The sequence below is a fragment of the Apodemus sylvaticus genome, chromosome 23 (genome assembly GCF_947179515.1).
Source record: "Apodemus sylvaticus chromosome 23, mApoSyl1.1, whole genome shotgun sequence".
NCBI lineage: Eukaryota > Metazoa > Chordata > Mammalia > Rodentia > Muridae > Apodemus > Apodemus sylvaticus.
The window spans coordinates 40721265-40739710 of record NC_067494.1 but is presented as its reverse complement, the minus strand read 5'-3'; the positions used below and the strand labels follow the sequence as shown (position 1 = coordinate 40739710).

The 18446-nt window shown below is 44.6% G+C and overlaps 1 protein-coding gene across 2 annotated transcripts in view; it reads left to right on the top strand.

Annotated features, from left to right (window-relative positions):
* Nucleotides 1–18446, top strand: part of Rsph3 (radial spoke head 3) — a 52053-nt gene that overhangs the window by 6157 nt on the left and 27450 nt on the right. For both annotated transcript variants that reach the window (XM_052169697.1, XM_052169696.1), the window contains exons 2-5: nt 1550–1637; nt 14697–14838; nt 16861–17006; nt 17953–18156. In XM_052169697.1, the coding sequence (XP_052025657.1) occupies nt 1550–1637; nt 14697–14838; nt 16861–17006; nt 17953–18156 (580 nt within the window). The remainder of the gene's footprint in view (nt 1–1549; nt 1638–14696; nt 14839–16860; nt 17007–17952; nt 18157–18446) is intronic.

Genomic DNA, 18446 nt, shown 5'->3' with positions numbered 1-18446 from the left:
TGGCTTCAGTGGATATAGAGCACATTGAGGAAGAAATGTTGTCCCGGTCAGTTAAGAGGGTTTTTGGCAGTCCAGGTAATAGGTAGTGATGGCAGTGAATCCTGGGGGCTGTGAGGAGAACACAGTGTGCAGTCGGTAACTGTTGCCAGCTGTAGGGATGGGGAAGAGAAGCAGTCATAGACGACTCCCAGAGTTCTCAAGAAAGTGACAGCTGTGGTTATTGGCAGCATTTAATGAAGTAGAAATCATCTGAAGGAATAAGTTGGAATGGGAGAAGGATAGTCCAGTTTGTCTTCTAGACATCCAAGTAAGATGTCTTTGGGCAGCTGGATATTCCTGGAGTTGAGAGTACTTAACTAGACATAAAATAGAATTGGTGTGTCGATTATAACTGAAGCTTTGCACATGGGTGAGATCATCTAACCTGTGGGTCGCAACTCCCACCGTGGGGTGGGTAGAGAGGGCACGTATGAGATATTTACATTCATAACAGTAGCAAAATTACAGTTATGAAGTAGCAAGGAAACAATTTTATGGTTGGGGGTCACTACAGCACGAGGAGCTGTGTTAAAGGGTTGCATCATCAGGAAGGTGGAGAAGCACTGCTCTATGGGCAAGAGAAAGCTGAGCCTTTAGGAAGTGTAGATAGTGGTATAGCTAGTAAGCCTCTGGACGTAGCACGTGGGGCTAAGAAAGAGCGCGCTCACAGGCGCGTCCAGCCGAGACCAAGTAGCATGGACAGAAAAGCATGCCGTGTGCTCATGTTCGAGAGACGCTTCCGTGTGCATCAGCAGCTCAGCCCCACTTGTGACAGTGTGTCCTGGGTGTAGGTGAGGGTGGCCTCACAGCTGTACACAGAAGAGCACTGAAGAACTCCAGAGCTGAGCTGAGTTTCTTGACTCTTTTATTAAATGTACATTTCAGTCCCTGAATGGAGCTTTCTTAGTCTTCTAGAACAAACTCCAATTTATTGAGCCCTTTTCACAACTGTTCAATAGTCTTAAGTATTTAAAGCCTAAACACACCCGTGTCTCACTAGCAAGGGGAGCCAAGGCAGATCATTTCAATAGGAGTAATAGTTCCCAACATGAAATTATTGTAAGTAATAAATTAAGTTTTCAGCTGAGTAGTAGTGGTGTATGCCTTTAATCCCAGCACCCGGGAGGCAGAGACAGGTGGATCTCTGAGCCAGGTCTAAAGAGTAAGTTCCAGGACAACAAAGGCTACACAGAGAAACAGATTACAGAAACCATAGCTCTGTCTCTGTAGTTTATGGACTGTACTACTATTTCCCTTGTACAGTTTTAGATGTTTGTAGTTTACTTTATGTGTGTGGGTGTTCGTCTGCATGTGTGTGTGTACGGTGCCAGATACAAGGTTCCGTGAAACTGGAGTTACACTGGGACCCACCTGGTGCCTCTGAAAGAGCAAGCGCTCTCGAGCATTAAGCCGTCTCTCCAGATCCTGTAAGATATTTTTCATCTAATTTCTTTTGAAACAGGTTCACTTGGTGGGTATATATGTACATTTAGACTTTTCTGTCTTACAGTGTTGAAGAGCCTCTGAGTTATGGGAACATCATGTATGACAGAAGGGTGATCCGAGGCAACACCTACGCGCTGCCCACAGGACAGGTGGTAAGCACACGGAGGGGCTGGCCCAGCTTCACCTGTTGTAACACACTGTGACAAACGCAGCCAGAAAGGGTGAAGGGTTCTTTAGCTTACACTTCCAGGTCACAACCCTTCATTGAGAGAAGTCAGGGCAGGACCTGAAGCAGAAATTAGAGCAGAAACCATAGAGAAGGGTCTCCACCTGGCTTGCTCAGCCTCCTTTCTGACACAACCTGGGATGGTGCCTCCCACAGTGGGCTGAGCCCTTCACATCAGTCATTAGTCAAAACAGCCTCATGCAGACATGGCCACAGCAAATCCAGTCTGAGTAGTTAATTCCTCAGTTGAGCTTTTCTCTTCCCAGGTGACTCTGGATTTGTGTCAAGTTGGCAATGAAAACTAACCAGGACAGTGGTCTAACACAGCTTTCATTTTATCTGTGGTGAAGATCAGTTGTACGTTTGTGTCAGATTTTAATCTGTCACCTAAACGTTTATAAAATGAAATAAAAATAAATTACTTGAGAGTGACTTTTTTAAAGACATAAAAGCTGGAAGTGTGGACCATGATAGAGCAGTTCCCTAACATGTGCGAGGCCTTTGGTTCAGTGCCCAACACTGCCCCCCAAGTATGTCTATATTATGTGAACATGTATGTATGTGCACATGTATATGTTGAGTATTATGTATGTGTGTACATGTATGCATTGCATAGGCATGTATGCATGTGTATGAGCATGTGTTTGTGGATCCAGCGGTACTTGCAGGAGTTACTGTTTGATGGGCCCAGAGCTTCAGTTACAGAGGCGTGAACACTCTAAGGTGAGTGGTGCCGGTCACAGTGGTGTGGGGTTGTTCTGCAGAGGAGTTGTATACACAAGGACAGTAAATGTGGCACCAGTTCACTGATTCTGCCATGCCCACTGCTGCTGTCTTTGCAGTGTACTAAATAACCCTGTTTTCTGTAGTCTGGTCTAAGGGTAAATCCTTTCACTGACCACTATATTTCCCAACATGAAGAAAGAAAAGTAGTAACTTTTACATTATACATATTTTCCACAATTATGAGTAATTACTAAAATAACCCCCCTCTTTTTTATTCAACAGATTCTAGCAGACCCTCTAAAAGATTCTAAACTTTGACTTTGGATTTTTGTACCAAATTTTTGCAGATTAATTTAAACAATTCACAGACACCACTATCATGAAGCCACCCTGACAGGCATCTGGCACATTTAGTTTTGTTTAGACTGTCTTATCCTCTACTACTGATTTTATGTAATCTAAAAGTCTACCCATTCAAAAACACAACACAGGACTGCATTATTGTTTTTTGAGGTATTGAGGCTCTTGAGGGTTAGAGGGGTTGTACTTTTTTTTTTAATTTGGTTTTCTGACACAGAGTTTCTCTGTATAGCCCTGACTGTCCTGGAACTCACTCTGTAGACCAGGCTTGTCTGGAACTCAGAAATCTGCCTGCCTCTGCCTCCTAAGTACAGGATTTAAGGTGTGCACCATCACCACTGGGCTAGGACTGTGCATTTTAAAAATTATTATTTATTTAATGTATATAAGTACACTGTAGCTGTCTTCAGACACTCCAGAAGAGGGCATCAGATCCCGTTACAGGTGATTATAAGCCACCATGTGACCATGTGGTTGCTGGGAATTGAACTCAGGACCTCTGGAAGAGCAGTCAGTGCTCTTAACCACCAAGCCATCTCCCCAGCCCTAACTGTATTTTTTTAAAAACAAGCCTCTCTAAACAGTTTTGGTACAGCCCGTTCAGGAAGAGCCCACATATGGAATCTAGACATACTGTGTCACTTTAGAAGTATAGTGAGCACAATATACCCAGAACAGATGTAAAAATATCTTTATTCAAATAATCAGCATCTTACTAGGAAAATCTGCCCTAAAACTTCCTGTTCCTCCTTCTTAGGGCTAAAAATGCCTTAAAACACATTCTCAGAAACCCCGAAAGACTTAAGGATGGAAGGCTGCAGGCTGGCCAGAGACTTTTTGAGACTCAGTTGAAAAGCAGCATACACGTGTGTTTACGTGTTTCCTTTCTGCCTCCCCTACACCATGCTCAGGATGCTGAAGAGCCCATACCACCCACAGGCACAACCCCAAGGAGAGAAGGGCAGGCCTACAGACCCATACTTCAGCCAGACACTAAAAGAGGAACTGTCCTGACCCTCCCCACTGTGCCAGTGAGGCTGGTGACGTAGGCAGCGCTCCCACCGCACAAACAGCAAGACAGTGCAAACTGCACATACACAACAAAAGAGTGCAGCCCCATCTCCTGCTGCTCCTGCTGAGGCACTGTCCACAAAAGGAGAGCAGGAAGCGGGGTGTCCACCTCACTCAGCCAGTGAGGTAAGCAATAGGAGATGACACATGTTGATGCCCAAAACCAGCAAGGAGCTAGGTTTTTATTCTGTCAAAGAGAAGCAGCATAGTAGCAGTCAGTGCTGCTGTCCTCCTTCCCCTGCCACAGCCAGATACCAGCATCAGCACAACTGCACCACCACCCAGTACCACCACCCAGTACCACCACCACCCAGTACCACCACCCAGTACCACCACCACCCAGTACCACCACCCAGTACCACCACCCAGTACCACTAAGGAGGTTGGAGAGCCTCCTGGGGAATGAGGAGTGAGGCTGGGAGCCCCACTCACACACACACCTACTGCAATCAGAACGGCCTCCTACTGAAAAGATTGAGTAGAGTGTGAAGTCACACCACATAAAGCGCCAAATCTCTAGCAATAAAGAGTTATTCATAAAAACCAAGAGTCTCTTATGAGATAAGCAATCAAGACACCTGTATGTGACGCCTTGGATGTGGGGACTGTAAGACTTTTTAAGCAGTCATAAATATCTTAAACAGAAGTGAAAAATTATGAACAATTTATGCCAATGAATAAGCAACTTACCAGAGAAATAGAGAATATAAAAATGAACCAAATAGAAACTATAGAACTTACAACTGAAATAACCAGAATAAGAAACTCATTACACAGTCAGTAGTGCATCAGAGGCAATGCTAGAAGAAACTGGTGGACTCAGAAAAAAATAAACTATGTGAAACAGAAAATATTTGAATAAATAAAGATTGAAAATTCCATACACTTAGCAACCGACTTAAGATTGAAAAGATTCAAGACACTGTAAGTAAACCCCAAGGAGAAATCAAGGCATGCCAAGCCACCTCAGAATCTAACTCTTGGAATCGAAAAGGAGCTGGAGAGAAACTGAAAAAATCGCTGGTGTTATGCTAACAGGTTTCCCAGGACTTTAATTGGTCAGTGTCAAGCAATTTACCTGAGCTCAAGGCTTTTGTTTCAGGAGGCCTTGCAGTGACAGGATATTCAGAGCAAACATTTGAATCTCCCATGTAAAGGAAGGAGCAGGAGGGCAGGGTGCCTGGCCGGCTAAGTGGAGCTGTGCCTTTTTAAAACCAGTGATCACTAGATGGAGCCATTCAGATGTAAAATAGTAGTGAAAACAGCTCTAAGTACCTGAGCCCCAACCTTAGACATACTGACAGTGGATGCCAGAGTGGAGTGCAGCTCAGGAATAAGAGTACTGGGCTAATGGCATGAGGCCCTGGGCTTGGTTCCAGATATGAAAAGCAAAAAGATGCCTATTCTACATGAAATTATAAGCACTTGCCACACCCATAGAAGTGCAAGGAAAAGGATGTAGAGAAGTTTAAAATGGGAAACAAAAATGGCCGTCTAACCCTATTATCTGATACAGTCTTATCGATGATTTTGTTAAACATAGATGGTCTAAATAAACCAGTTAGGAGTTGGCAGAGATTATAAACATGATCCAACTACAATCTGTGTGTAAGAAAAATTCCTTTGATTATAACTATGTCAAAAGTAAAAGGAAGGAAAAATATAATATGTAAAACTTAGTTCTTATATAAAAATCTATTTTTTAAATGTTGTATATGTACTTGAGTGTGAGTGCCATTGAAGGCCAGAAGCATCAGGTCTGGAGCTGGAGCATGGTTCTAAGCCACCTGAGAGAGTGGCACAGTTTAATTACAAATAAAATACACAATGAGACTGGACAGTTTTACTCTAGATACCAAAAATACAATACAGAGAAATACTATTAAAAGCTATAAGAGGAAAACAACTCACCCACAAAGACAGACACATCAGAAAAACATCAGATCTTGTAGTACCAAGGAAGTGTTCACGAACTCAAAAAGACCAGTCAGGAGCCAATCTGATGCAATCACACCAGGGTCTTTATTCGAGCTAGCTTGGGCTTAATGAATGTTCAGGGCTTTTTCTCAGAGAAAAATCCATTCATCGAGACAAGGTTTTATAGAAAGTGGCAAGCAAGGGTGAGCGTTTGTAGCCTGGCAAGCATCTAGTTGGGGGGCTGCTGTGGTCTTTAGCAAATTGGTTTGTGCTGGGAGCCAAACCATCAACTTAACTTCTGCTTTCCTCCTAATTGGTGGGAGTTAGGCTGGGGGTGAGCTTATAACCTGGAGGTGCAGATTTGTTGGGAATTAATCTTGAAACTGGTGCTAAATGCTGGATTTATTGGACAAGAATAACCCAGAGGTGCAGGTCTCGTTGGGGGTAGCCTAAAAACTGGAGCTAAGCTCAGGTTTTGTTGGAGGATAACTTGGAAACTGATGCTAGGTACCACCATGTTAGTTTACTTGAGTTTAAACATAGGTCAGGTTTTCTAAGATGAAGTCTGAACCAAAAATATTTGGTCTCTCATTTCCCCCTTTCTCTGGTAACTAGAAGGCCCAATCATGGGCCTTCCTGAAGCTCACAGGCTTTGTTATGGAGGGACTGGAGTTGACTTCATCACCGTTAGTTACATGAACTGGACTAATTTGTTTACAGTGCATGGATTGGGTTCTGCAGTAATTGCAGCGAGAGGCTCATCACCAGGATCGCTGTAACCTGTCTTGAGAGGGTTGGAGGGGTGTCTGGTCGCCTTCCATTTCCCCACTGGTCTGTTTCATCCTCAACTGCAAATGGATCTGCATTTCGAGCCTGAGTATGAGGAATCCACGCTGCAATCCCATCAACCTTCAGGGCAGTAGGAATTGTCAGAAGGATGACATAGGGACTTTTCTAGGGAGCTCCAGTGACCACTGTTGGTCTTTTGAGTAGGACCTAATCTCCAGGCTGGAATCAGTGGGTCTCTGGAAGTGGACCTGTTTCATAGCACAAAGTTTAGGCCAAATATGTTTGTGTGTCCATTTGTCAGTCATCTGCTTCTGCAGTAACCTCTGCCTGTAGGTTGGGGATAATGAAGGGAGGTGAACCAAACATAATTCCAAAGGGATGAGTCCCATCTGGTATGGGGAGTTTCGTACTCTATAAAGGGCAAAAGGGAGAAGAGTCACCTAGTCACCATCAGTCTCCAAGGTCAGTTTAGTTAAAGTCTCTTTTAGAGGCTGGAGAGATGGATCCATGATTAAGAGCACCAACTGCTCTTCCAGAGATCCTGAGTTCACTTCCTAGCAACCACCTGATAGCTCACAACCATCTGTAATGGGATCTGATACCCTCTTCTGGCATGTCTGAAGACAGCGACAGTATACTCATTTAAATAAATAAATAAATAAATAAATAAATAAATAAATAAATAAATGTCTCTTAGGTTTCTATTCATCCATTCTACTCATCCTTTCTTCCTGTCCTGAATTCTGGGGTCTGTAAGCAGTGAAGTTTCTAATCCTCAAAATATTAGCTAATCCCTGACTTACCTGGGACACAAATGTCCATTATCTGACCTCATAAGCCTAGGAAAGCCATCCCTTGGAAGAATGTCCTCTATTAGTTTCTTTGCTACAGTCTGAACAGTCTCGTGCTTAGTTGGGAAAGCTTCAGTCCATCCTCAAAAGGTATATACGGACACCAGCAAATATTAGTACCCGAATTTTCCTGGTTTTACCTCCATAAAGTTCATTTCCTAATAGACTCCTGGATTGGTGCCCTGGTATCAAGTACTGGGGCTCTTCCTATTAGCACCCATATTTGTCAATTGACAGGCCTTACCATTCTTAATAATTTCAGCTTTTTTCGAATCAGCATCTCTAATTCTGATGTGGAACAGGCTGGTTAGGGAGTGTGAGGTCTCCCGGGTCTAGGGCATCAAGGCCATGAGGGGCCCAGTTTCTACAGCCACTCCGCCAGGCTGTTTCATCTGCCTTGTTGTCCTCTGAGATGGAGTCTCTTTCCTTCTGATGCCCTGCATAGTGAATGATGACCAGCTCTTTAGGCCCCCATAGAACCCTGTAGGGAAAGATTCACTCTTTATTCTTAATAGTCTTTCTGCCATCAGAAGGCCTCTCCTATAAATAGTCCCATGGATATGAGCTGTGGCGAAGGCATACCAGCTATCCATGTAAATGTTAAGTCACTTATCTTTCCCCAACTCTCGCCTTGGTTAGAGCTATTAATTCAGCTTTCTGTGCTGATATTGTAGCCAGGAGTAGCTCTACCCATTGATCCCAGTGTTTGAGACTACCACTGCCCCAGCATACCTCTGTCCATCCTGAATGAAGCTATTGGTGAACCATGTTGTCTATGCATCCATCAAGGGGTATCTTGAAGATCTGGTCTGGTCCCTGGATGTGGGCCAGGATTCTGAGCAGTCACACAGTGGCCCTTCAAGATCTGGATCAGGCATCAGGGTAGCTGGGTTCAGGGCAGTTGGAGCCTGAAAGATTATCCTAGGAGGGTTTAGGAGGGGAGACTGGTAAAGAGTCACTCTGGCATTGGTGAGCTGTCAATCAGGAGGCTGTTTAAGTACCCCTTCAATAGCATGAGGTGTGGTAATGGCTAGGGTTTAGCCCAATTACAGTTTGTCAGCATCCTTGACCAAGAGGGCCATTGCAGCTATGATGTGTAAGCAAGGGGACCAGCCTCTGGACACTGGGTCTAATTTCTTTGAGAGGTAGGTCACTGGTCAGCACCAGAGCCCAAGAGGCTGCTTGTCAATACCCCTTTACTACCCTAGATCTCTTATCCATGAAGAGGTGAAAGGGTTTTGTCACATCTGGCAACCCCAAGGCAGGTGCAGAAACTGAGACCTTCTTTAAGGCATTGAAGGCTTTCTGATGCTCCTCTGTGTGTGTAGTGGGAGGTACTGATTCCCTAATTGGTTCTTTTTTTTTTTTTAAAGTCTTATTTATTTATTTCATCTATGTAGGTACACTGTCACTGTCTTCAGACATACCAGAAGAGGGCATCAGATTCCATTACAGTTGGTTGTGAGCCACCATGTGGTTGCTAGGAATTGAACTCAGGACTTCTGGAAGAGCAGTCAGTTCTCTTAACTGCTGAGCCATCTCTCCAGTCCCCCAATTAGTTAATTCTTTTTAAATTTTTTATTATATTCAATATAATATATATTTTATACCAGTCATAAAAATGATGAACATGTTATTAAATGTACATAAAAAGATAGTCTTTTTGTTTGTTTTCTTGCTTTGCTTTTAGTAGAGCTTAAAATCTTGGCTCTAACTGTGGTACAAATGCGTCAATAAAGAAGATGAGAGCCAATTGCTGGGCAGAGGGTAAAAGTGGGACTTCCAGATCCCAGGAGGAAGAGAGGAGACACAGGGAAAGAGGAAGCTTTTTGAATGATAAGCACATAGCAACGGTGTAACATCTTGGGGTAGTTGAACCGGTGGTCTTAGCCTCCATCAGATGGCTGATATAGATGTGCTGGTAAGGTTAGGGCGGGAGATTCTGCACCCAGCAACTGTGTTATCCGGCAAGTTCTAAGACAATAAAGCTGTCAATCCATTAGCACTTAGGAGGAACAGCACTCACGAGGGTATAAGGGTTAGAAACTGTTGGGTAGACATCCATAACTTGTTTACCTCTCTCAAGTCTTCTGGTCTATAATCATTAGTTCCAGGCTTCTTTGACTGGCAGGAGGAGGGGTGTTCCAGGCCGATTGACATAGTCTCAGGATCCCCACATTTAATAGCCTATTGATATGGTGAGCAATACCTTCCTTAGCAATCAGGGGCATGGGGTACTGTCAGACCCATAGAGGCTCAGCCCCTGGCTTGAGCTAAATCCAAATTGAGGTCCAATGATTAGCCTCCTGTCTCTGCCCAAGCACTGAGGAAGCGGTCTAGCCAAGTAGTAATTTCATCCTCTGAGGTGTGGAGGGGCTCAAACAACTGGTATTATTCTGCTAGAGAGGTGGTCAGGACATAAATAAGGTTCCCTTTGGAATCTAATAGTTTATTTAGCTCCTTCTGGGGGGAAATGTAGTTGTGCCCTCATTTTTGTCAACAAATCTCTCCCCAATAGAGGGTAGGGGCATTCAGCTACAACAAGGAATGAGTAGGTCACCCTGCCCTCTCCCAAGTCCACTGTTCTTCCGGTAGTCTGTGAGTACTGTTGAATTCCTATTGCCCCTTGGACCCAGGATTTCTTTGAAGAAACTTTACCTTCAGGATTCAGCAAGACAAAATTTTGGGTTCTGCTGTCAACAAGGAAACTGGTAGGTTTCCCGTCCACTTTTAGGTAAAGTTATCCGGGGCTCAGGGAGGGGGATCTGAATGCCCCTCATCTTCTGAGAACAGGATTTGGATGAACAACCTCCTCTTCTTCTACTACTACTACTTCTTCTTCTTCTTCTTCTTCTTCTTCTTCCTCTTCTTCTTCTTCTTCTTTTCTTCTTCTTCTTCTTCTTCTTCTTCTTTTCTTCTTTTCTTCTTCTTCTTTTCTTCTTCTTCTTCTTCTTCTTCTTCTTCTTCTTCTTCTTCTTCTTCTTCTTCTTCTTCCTCCTCCTCCTCCTCCTCCTCCTCCTCCTCTTCCTCCTTCCTCCTCCTTCTTTCTTCTTTCTTCTTCTTCTTGGCATCCCCTGGCCCAGTGGCCCTTCTCCTTACAATAGATACACTGGTTCTTTGTTAAGAGGAAGTATTTTCATCCCTTAGGATGCCCCTTACCTCCTCATTCAGAGGCATCTCCTATAGTCATGTGGTTTGGCCATGACTGCCAACAGGATCTTTGCCAGGTGACGAGTTTGTTGCTTCTGTACTCTCATTTGCTTCTCCTCTGCAGACTCTCTTCTACTAAACCCTCTCTGCCACTATCACTAAGTCTCTCGGACTCTTTTGTACTAACCTCTCAACCCTCTGAAGCGTTCTTTTGGTATCTGGTGCTACTTGATTAATAAAAGCTAGAGCTACTGCTGTGTTTGCTTCTGGTGATTCAAAGTCCATAGGGCTGTACTGTCAGAATGCTTCCATGGCCCACTCAAAGAAAGCTGCAGGGCTCTCAGTTTTCTTCCTGCCTAATGTCATACACTTTGGCCAGATTTGTGGGCCATCTTGTGGCTACCTTGAAATCTGCCAGCAGAGCCTGATGGTAAACCAGGAGCCTCCTCTTACCTTCACCTGGTCTGGGAGAGTCAGGGGAAAGCCAGCATCAGTAGCTGCTTGGTTATTGGTGGGCTTCCCCTCTGAGGCCTGGAACCAGCTTCCTGGCCTCTGCCTGGATTCTCTTCCTCTCTTCTGTGGTGAAGAGAGCCTGCAAACATTGTTGACAATCATCTCAAGTGGGTGAAGAGATTTGTTTCTAAGAGATTGATTATTTCTCTGGGGTTGTCTGAAAAGAGAGAATTCTGAGTTCTCTAGTTATAAAGGTCATTGGTGGCAAAGGGCCAGTAGTGATAAGGTTGGTTCCCTTGGTTGTCGACCAGCCCAGCTGCACTCACTCAGGGGCAGGATGGCAGACTCTGGCTCCGGAGGCAGCCCCCATCAGCTTTGTGTCCCTGCAGTAGGTTCCCCTCCTCCTGCCTGTGACAGGGCTACCTGTTGCAGAGCTGCCTCTGGTGGCTGCTACCCCACCTGGGGGGTTGACTTAGGTGGGGGTGGAAAGATAGCATCCTCCTCCATTCCTCCTTGGATGACCAGATAGAGGGGTGGTGCAGAAGGAGATGGATGATCCGGTATTTCTTCTTTTGAATCCTTGGGCTTTTTGGTAGCCAAGGTAAGAACTTTTGCCTGTTGTCTGGGAGAAAAGGTCTAAGGGAAAAAAGCAGGTCTTCTAGGAGGTCTCACCAAACCACCACATGAGGTATTTGGTCCGACTGGCCAAATTTGGGTTTGAAAATGACTTTCTCAATCCCTTGGACCAATCTCAGGTCAAAAGATTAACCCTTAGGGGGTCAGTTTGTGTTGACAGTGGGCCATGGGCCATTCTGACCTACAGAATGTGGTCAATTTATTATCTTCCTTAATAATGACTGAGAGATTCTCCCCGCCCGCTAGTTTTAATATCCTTAAAATGGCCACAGAGCTGTTGTAATGGGGTTGAAGGTGCCTTGTAGTGTCATATTCTTAATGTTTTTTTTTTCATGAGTTAAATGATGAAAATCCTGTATATCCATCCAGCCAACTTGTACTCAGTGAAGCAGAGTTGTGGAGTGGGGGTACTGGAAAGATGGCTCAGCAGTTTAGAAGAGCTGAGTTTGTTTCCCAGCACCAATGTTGGGTGACTCATAATTACTTGTAACTCCAGCTCCGTGGTAACCTAATACCCTCTAATAAACCCCTGCCCCTTCACACATACACATGCACATAATTAAAAATTTTTTAAAATCTTGAAACAAGTAGGGGCAAGGCAGGTGGGTTACTGGGACATGATAATAACCTAGATGTCCTGGCTGGTTTTGTGTGTCAACTGACACAGGCTGGAGTTATCACAGAGAAAGGCGCTTCAGTTGGGGATGTGCCTCCATGAGATCCAGCTGTAAGGCATTTTCTCATTTAGTGATCAAGGGGGAGGGCCCCTTGTGGGTGGTGCCATCCCTGGGCTGGTAGTCTTGGGTTCTATAAGAGAGCAGGCTGAGCAAGCCAATAAGAAACATCCCTCCATGGCCTCTGCATCATCATCTGCTTTCTGACCTGCTTGAGTTCCAGTCCTGACTCCCTTTAATGATGAACCACAGCATGGAAGTGTAAGCTCAATAAACCCTTTCCTCCCCAACTTGCTTCTTGTTCATGATGTTTGTGCAGGAATAGAAACCCTGACTAAGACAAATTGGTACCAGCGTAGTGGGGTATTCCTGTGACAACCTGGCCGTGTTTTGGGGAGGACTGTGGAAGGACTTTGGAACTTTGGACTAGATGGTCCATTCAGTTTTGAGACCTCTGTGGGGTGTTGTGTAGGAGCTTGGCAGATAATGTTGAGAACAGTGCAGAAGATGGAGGCCTGGCTTGTGAAATTTCAGAGGGAAGATTAAAGACTCTTATCAGGTTCATGCTTTGATTGTGAAGATTCTGTGGTTTTAGTTAGCTGAGGCTGAAGAATCAGCTGTGATTAACAAGATACCAGAACCGCTAAAGCAAACCTTTGTGTTACTGGGACTATTGATGCTGGAGCTAAGGAATTAGCAGTAATTAAGAAGAGACTAGCATCACTGAGGTGAAATCTTCTGGGAAGTGTTTTCTGAGAACACAGAGGTTGTGTTCCAGAGATAGCCACAATTGTACTTTGTGCCGTGGTTGGACTTGGTACTGTGTAAGAGTCACTCAGGTGGTACTGGTTTTGAAGGCATGAAGGGGTCGTGAAGAGCAGCTGAGGCTCGGCACTGTGAGAGGCCATAGAAGGCCATTGGTGAAGGTGCAACCTCAGTTGCAATTGATGGCCCAGGACTGAAGGGGTCATGCAAAGGAGTTGAGGCTTGGCACCATGAAGAGAACCTATGAGAGGCTATTGGTGAAGCCTAGTTACAGCAGAAGACAGCAGTGTTTTGGAGATGCCAGTGCCAGGAGATGAACCACAGCGTGAAAGTATAAGCGGAATAAACCCTTTCCTCCCCAACTTGCTTCTTGTTCATGATGTTTGTGCAGGAATAGAAACCCTGACTAAGACACTAGATGACTTCGGAAAAAGCAAGTCACTTTCAAGGTGTTTTGCATTGTAGGATTCCTTGTGTATAACATTTTTTAAAAAATAAAATAGTTAATAAGACTTTAAGTGTTCCTAAGTCAAAGAGATGTCAGAATGCTCATTGTTATGATCTGATCACTACTCATTGTATGTGTGTTGAAATGTCACCCTGTAACCTGGAAATATACTGTTCCTTTATGTCAATGAAAATAAAAACATGGGGGCTGGGAGATGCTCAGTCAGGAAGGTGTCTGTCTTGTAAGCATGAGGAGTTGAGACTGATCTCCAGACCCCACTAAAACCTGCTGGGCACAGGGGAGCACACTTGGTATCCCCAACTGGAACGGTGCAGACAGGATCTCCGGGGCCAGCTGGCCAGTCTAGCCTAATGAATAGACTCCAGGCCAGTGAGAAACCCTCTCTCAAAGGTGGTGGTGGCATTGCTCAGGGTGACACCCAGGGTTGTCCTCTGGTCTTTGCATGTGCTATGGCACACATATGACAAGCCCACATTCACAGACATGAACTTGTAAATTCACAAATACAGTTACTCACAAGGTTTAAAATTTGTTTAAATTTCAGATATTGGAAGTTTTCACTCAGAATACTCTCCAATTTCCCTCTTCCTTTCATAATTGTGCTGAGTTAAAACAAGCAGTGTTTCCAGCCCTCCGACCGGCTTATTTTGTGTACTTGAAGATGCTATGGACTCAGGATGTTTTCTCTTTGAACTGAACTGATAAAATTTAAGGGAAATCTATTCCATTGAATTCAGATTTTAAAAATAAAACGTATGGTTTTCAATTTCGTTACTATCCACTAAAGTTTTCTGTAACAGCACACACACACACACACACACACACACACACACACACACACATTTTACTAGGCACCAGAGAACAGGTGGTAAAAGCTACAGGTGGTGCTATCTAGGACTCTGTAGCCATGTGTCCCAGTGTGCATGTGCTGTGATCTTTGCATCAATCACCTGCCCACACTCCATCAAAACGGCCCTCCCCACACCCTCGTGCATCGGCCACCATCAGGAGCCATTAGCTGACACCCGGCTCTGCTGCTAGCCAGGAACAGCCTGGTCAGCGGTAGCAGCTACCTGCTTGAGACGTGACGTCTGGTATTTCTAAGCCTTGTCTGTCCCTCTCAGCCTGGACAGCCTGACCCTCTAGAGCTTCAGCGGCAGCAGCAGGCCAGGAGAAGGGCTCTGGCCAGAAAACGAGCCCAAGAGCAGCTCAGACCTCGGACGCCGGAGCCCGTGGAGGGCAGAAAGCATGTGGACGTGCAGACAGGTACGTGACCACGCCCTGGCACGGCAGCTCACTCACCGCTCCTGTCAGTCCGGTGGAGTTTTCCGTTCTATCTCCTTTATAATATTGCTGTATCCTGTGTGTTTGTCAATCCCTCCCTGTTATATGGTAGGAAAATCTGTTAGTAAACAAATATATAAATCATATATCATTATAGTGTCAGAAATACTAGAGGGAGGGATTTGGATTTGATAGAGGAGTGTCCTAACTACAGATTCTCTCAGCCCTTTCCACGTATAATATGTCTATCTTAGTGAGGGTGACTGTTGCTGTGATAAAACATCACGACCAAGGCAGCTTGGGGAGGAAAGGGTTTATTTGGGTCACACTTCCACATTGTAGTCCATCACTGAACTAAGACCTGACAGGAATTCAAGCAGGGCTGGAACCTGGAGGAGCTGATGCAGAGGCCATGGAGGGGCGCTGCTCACTGACTTACAACCCAATGGCTTGCTCAGCCTGCCTTCTTATAGAACCCAGGACCTCCTTCCCAGGGATGGCACCACCCACGATGGGCTGGGCCCTTACCTGTCAATCACTAATTTTTAAAAAATGCCCTAGAGGCTTGCCTACAGCCCAGTCTCATAGAGGCCTTTTCTCAATTGAGATTCCCTCCTCTCTGATGACTCCAGCCTGTGTCAAGATGACCTAACAGAAGCCAGCACAGTTTCAGAGTAAGAGTATTTCTCACAAGCCAACATAAGTTACTTTTCTTTTCAAGACTGACAGAGCATTACAGCTCTGTGTAGACATTTTACTTGTCTTTCAGGGAGAGTGAGCCCACTCAGTTTTAATCTTCTGCCTTTCACACTGGCCTGTCTCCTTTGCTCCCTTTGATTTTGCGCATGGGTGCCTCTAAAGCGGGTTCCAGGATTCCCTGCTTGTCTCTCTGTCAGCTGTCTAGTTTCCTTATGTGGGGCTGAGGAGGCCCTGACTGAGTGTGTATGTAGCACAGGACCCCGAGTGAATGTGTAAGCAGCAGATGAAGTTCTGAGTAAATGTGAATTGTTGACATGGGCTCCAGACCCACAGCAAATTGGCAAAGCTGCCATCTCTGAGTGTGAATGTTGACTGTGCAAGTAGGTGTTTACAATTGACTGACCAGGCTGCACAAAAACAACTGCTGCTTTCTCCTCCAGATATGTACGGCCTGAGACTGTTTGCCTCAGATACTAGCTAGCCACTTCCCACCCCGTCCCATGATGGGCATACTAAATGTGCTGAGACTCTGGCTTGCTGTGCTGGTGGCGCCACTCCATCAGAACGGGCAGACTGCTGCCCCCACCCTTCACCTGTTACTCTCTCGTGTTAAAAAGATGCTATGTGACAAGTAACTCTGATCCTTCTTACACCTGCGGAGACTGGGGGCAGAGAGCTATGTTTTGGCTGGATCCTGTGCTCAGTATTTAGTGCCAGTGTTCAAGTTCTTCCCATGGTGCCTGCTGCCCTGCCTCCTCACGGTATTAATGTGACACATGTCTGCACAGGTCTGTTTCTAAACTATGCATAGGGAGAATACCGAAGAGCAAGGTAGTTTGGTGCATGATTCTTAAAATTCCCAGGCATCTAACACACTTAGAGCCAGTGCTGGATTTACTAAAGGTGCAGTCTCTGGAAGGTGCAGTCCCACGTTCTCCTTCTGTCTCCCGTTACAATGAGGAGTCCAGGGCGGCTCCGCCATGATGGATGTTCTTGGCCCCGTGTGTAAACTGAGCCCCACGTTTGAGCACTCTCATTCTAAGATTTCTTTTCTAATCCATTTAATTCGGTTTCATTTGGGTTTAAGGGTTTGTTTTGTTGGTTTGAGTGCTGAGCTCACACTCACCGTTGATCCTGGGTTGGCCTTAGAATCCAGCCCCTCCCTCAGCCTCCTCCCTAAGTGCTGAGATGTGCAGACATGTGCCCCTGTGCCTGGCAACTTAATTCTGTTTGGGGTGAGCTGACAGTTAATGCCAAAAATAGACCATAATTAATTGTAAGGTCCATACATAATATTCTTTCTAGAATTATACCTTGAAGAAATTTCTGACCGAATAGTTGAAGTCGACATGGAATGCCAGACAGATGCATTTCTGGACAGACCACCAACACCCCTCTTCATTCCTGCCAAAACTGGCAAAGATGTGGCCACTCAGATACTGGAGGGCGAGGTACAGTACATCCTTTTGGCTTCCCTCTGCCTTGAAAAATGACACAAAAGTAGGCTCAGATAGAGTTTCTCAGAGGCAAGAGCCATTTCACAATCAGACTCATTTTTTGAATTTCTTTCCAGATATTACCTATAGTAGTTTTATCCTTTAGTACCAAGAAATGTTTTCAAGTACAATATTTTGATTATTCCTACTTTTTGATGAAAAGTAAATTCATTACACGTATTTTCATACATTGAATTTTGCTTACAAGTTTACTTAATGTGTATACCTAAGATTTGTACCAAATATATACCTTTATATAAGAGATTCCATTTTCAGTGACTCCACAAGTCACTTGTGGAGTCCGTAACTTTTATGAAGGGACTGTATGTTTGAGAACTCTCTGAATGATGTTTTCATCTGTACATAGAATGCGCGAATAGAGCCAGGTTCTGGAGTTAAAGTCAATGGCTGCATGAATCCAGATGTGAAAAAGTGAGAGCAAGGAACTTGAAAAGAACTCACTGGAATTTGGAAACCAAGGAAGTTTTCAAGCTCTGCAGAGAAAGTGGCGACTTGTTAGCCTTGAGTCACTTCAGATGAACACTATTCTTAGTCCTTAGTTCATTCAACTGTCATTTTTTTAAGAATGGATAGTCAATGTTTAACAGAAAAAAAGAATATGAAAGATAGGACACTGCCCTTTAGTTTTAGAATTCCAGCTTAAAATCATTAAGTGTTAGAGTTCACACGACTAGCATGGATCTCCTTGATTGTTTTAACTTAATAGATTTTTGCCTATAATCAGAATGTTCCATTGTGTGCCTTGTAAGGTTGTTTTGAGAGTTAAAACACACAGCAGCAGTGTCTGACAACACTGCAGTCTCCTAGTGTCATTCCTTTACATTCTTATCATACATTTAATTCATGATTAAAATTTTGTTTGCTTTCTTTTGTGTTTAAGCTTTTTGACTTTGACCTTGAAGTCAAGCCAATGTTAGAGGTTTTGGTGGGGAAGACGATTGAACAGTCCCTTTTAGAGGTGATGGAAGAGGAGGAACTAGCCAACCTGCGGGCCAGTCAGTACGCCTATGAAGAGATAAGGAATGTGGAGCTGGCTGAGGTGCAGCGCCTGGAAGAGCAAGAGAGAAGGCACCGAGAAGAAAAGGTACAGCTGTCTGTCTGTCTGCCTGCCTGCCTGTCTGCCTGTCTTGGTCTTTTACTTCCTCTGTTATTTCTTTGGGATTGATGTCATAGCCCTGTGTATGCTGGACCCATCCTCTAAGTACCGTGCCCAAAACTGTTCCTTAGTGTCTTGGCCACTTACTACATTATGTCTAAATTTACATATAGCATACTATAAAGCCGGTATCTTTTTAATAAATAGTGATTACTTATATGAAGAACACAGCACAGTGAGAAATGTTCCTATGAAAGAGACCTACAGTCTTTGTTGGT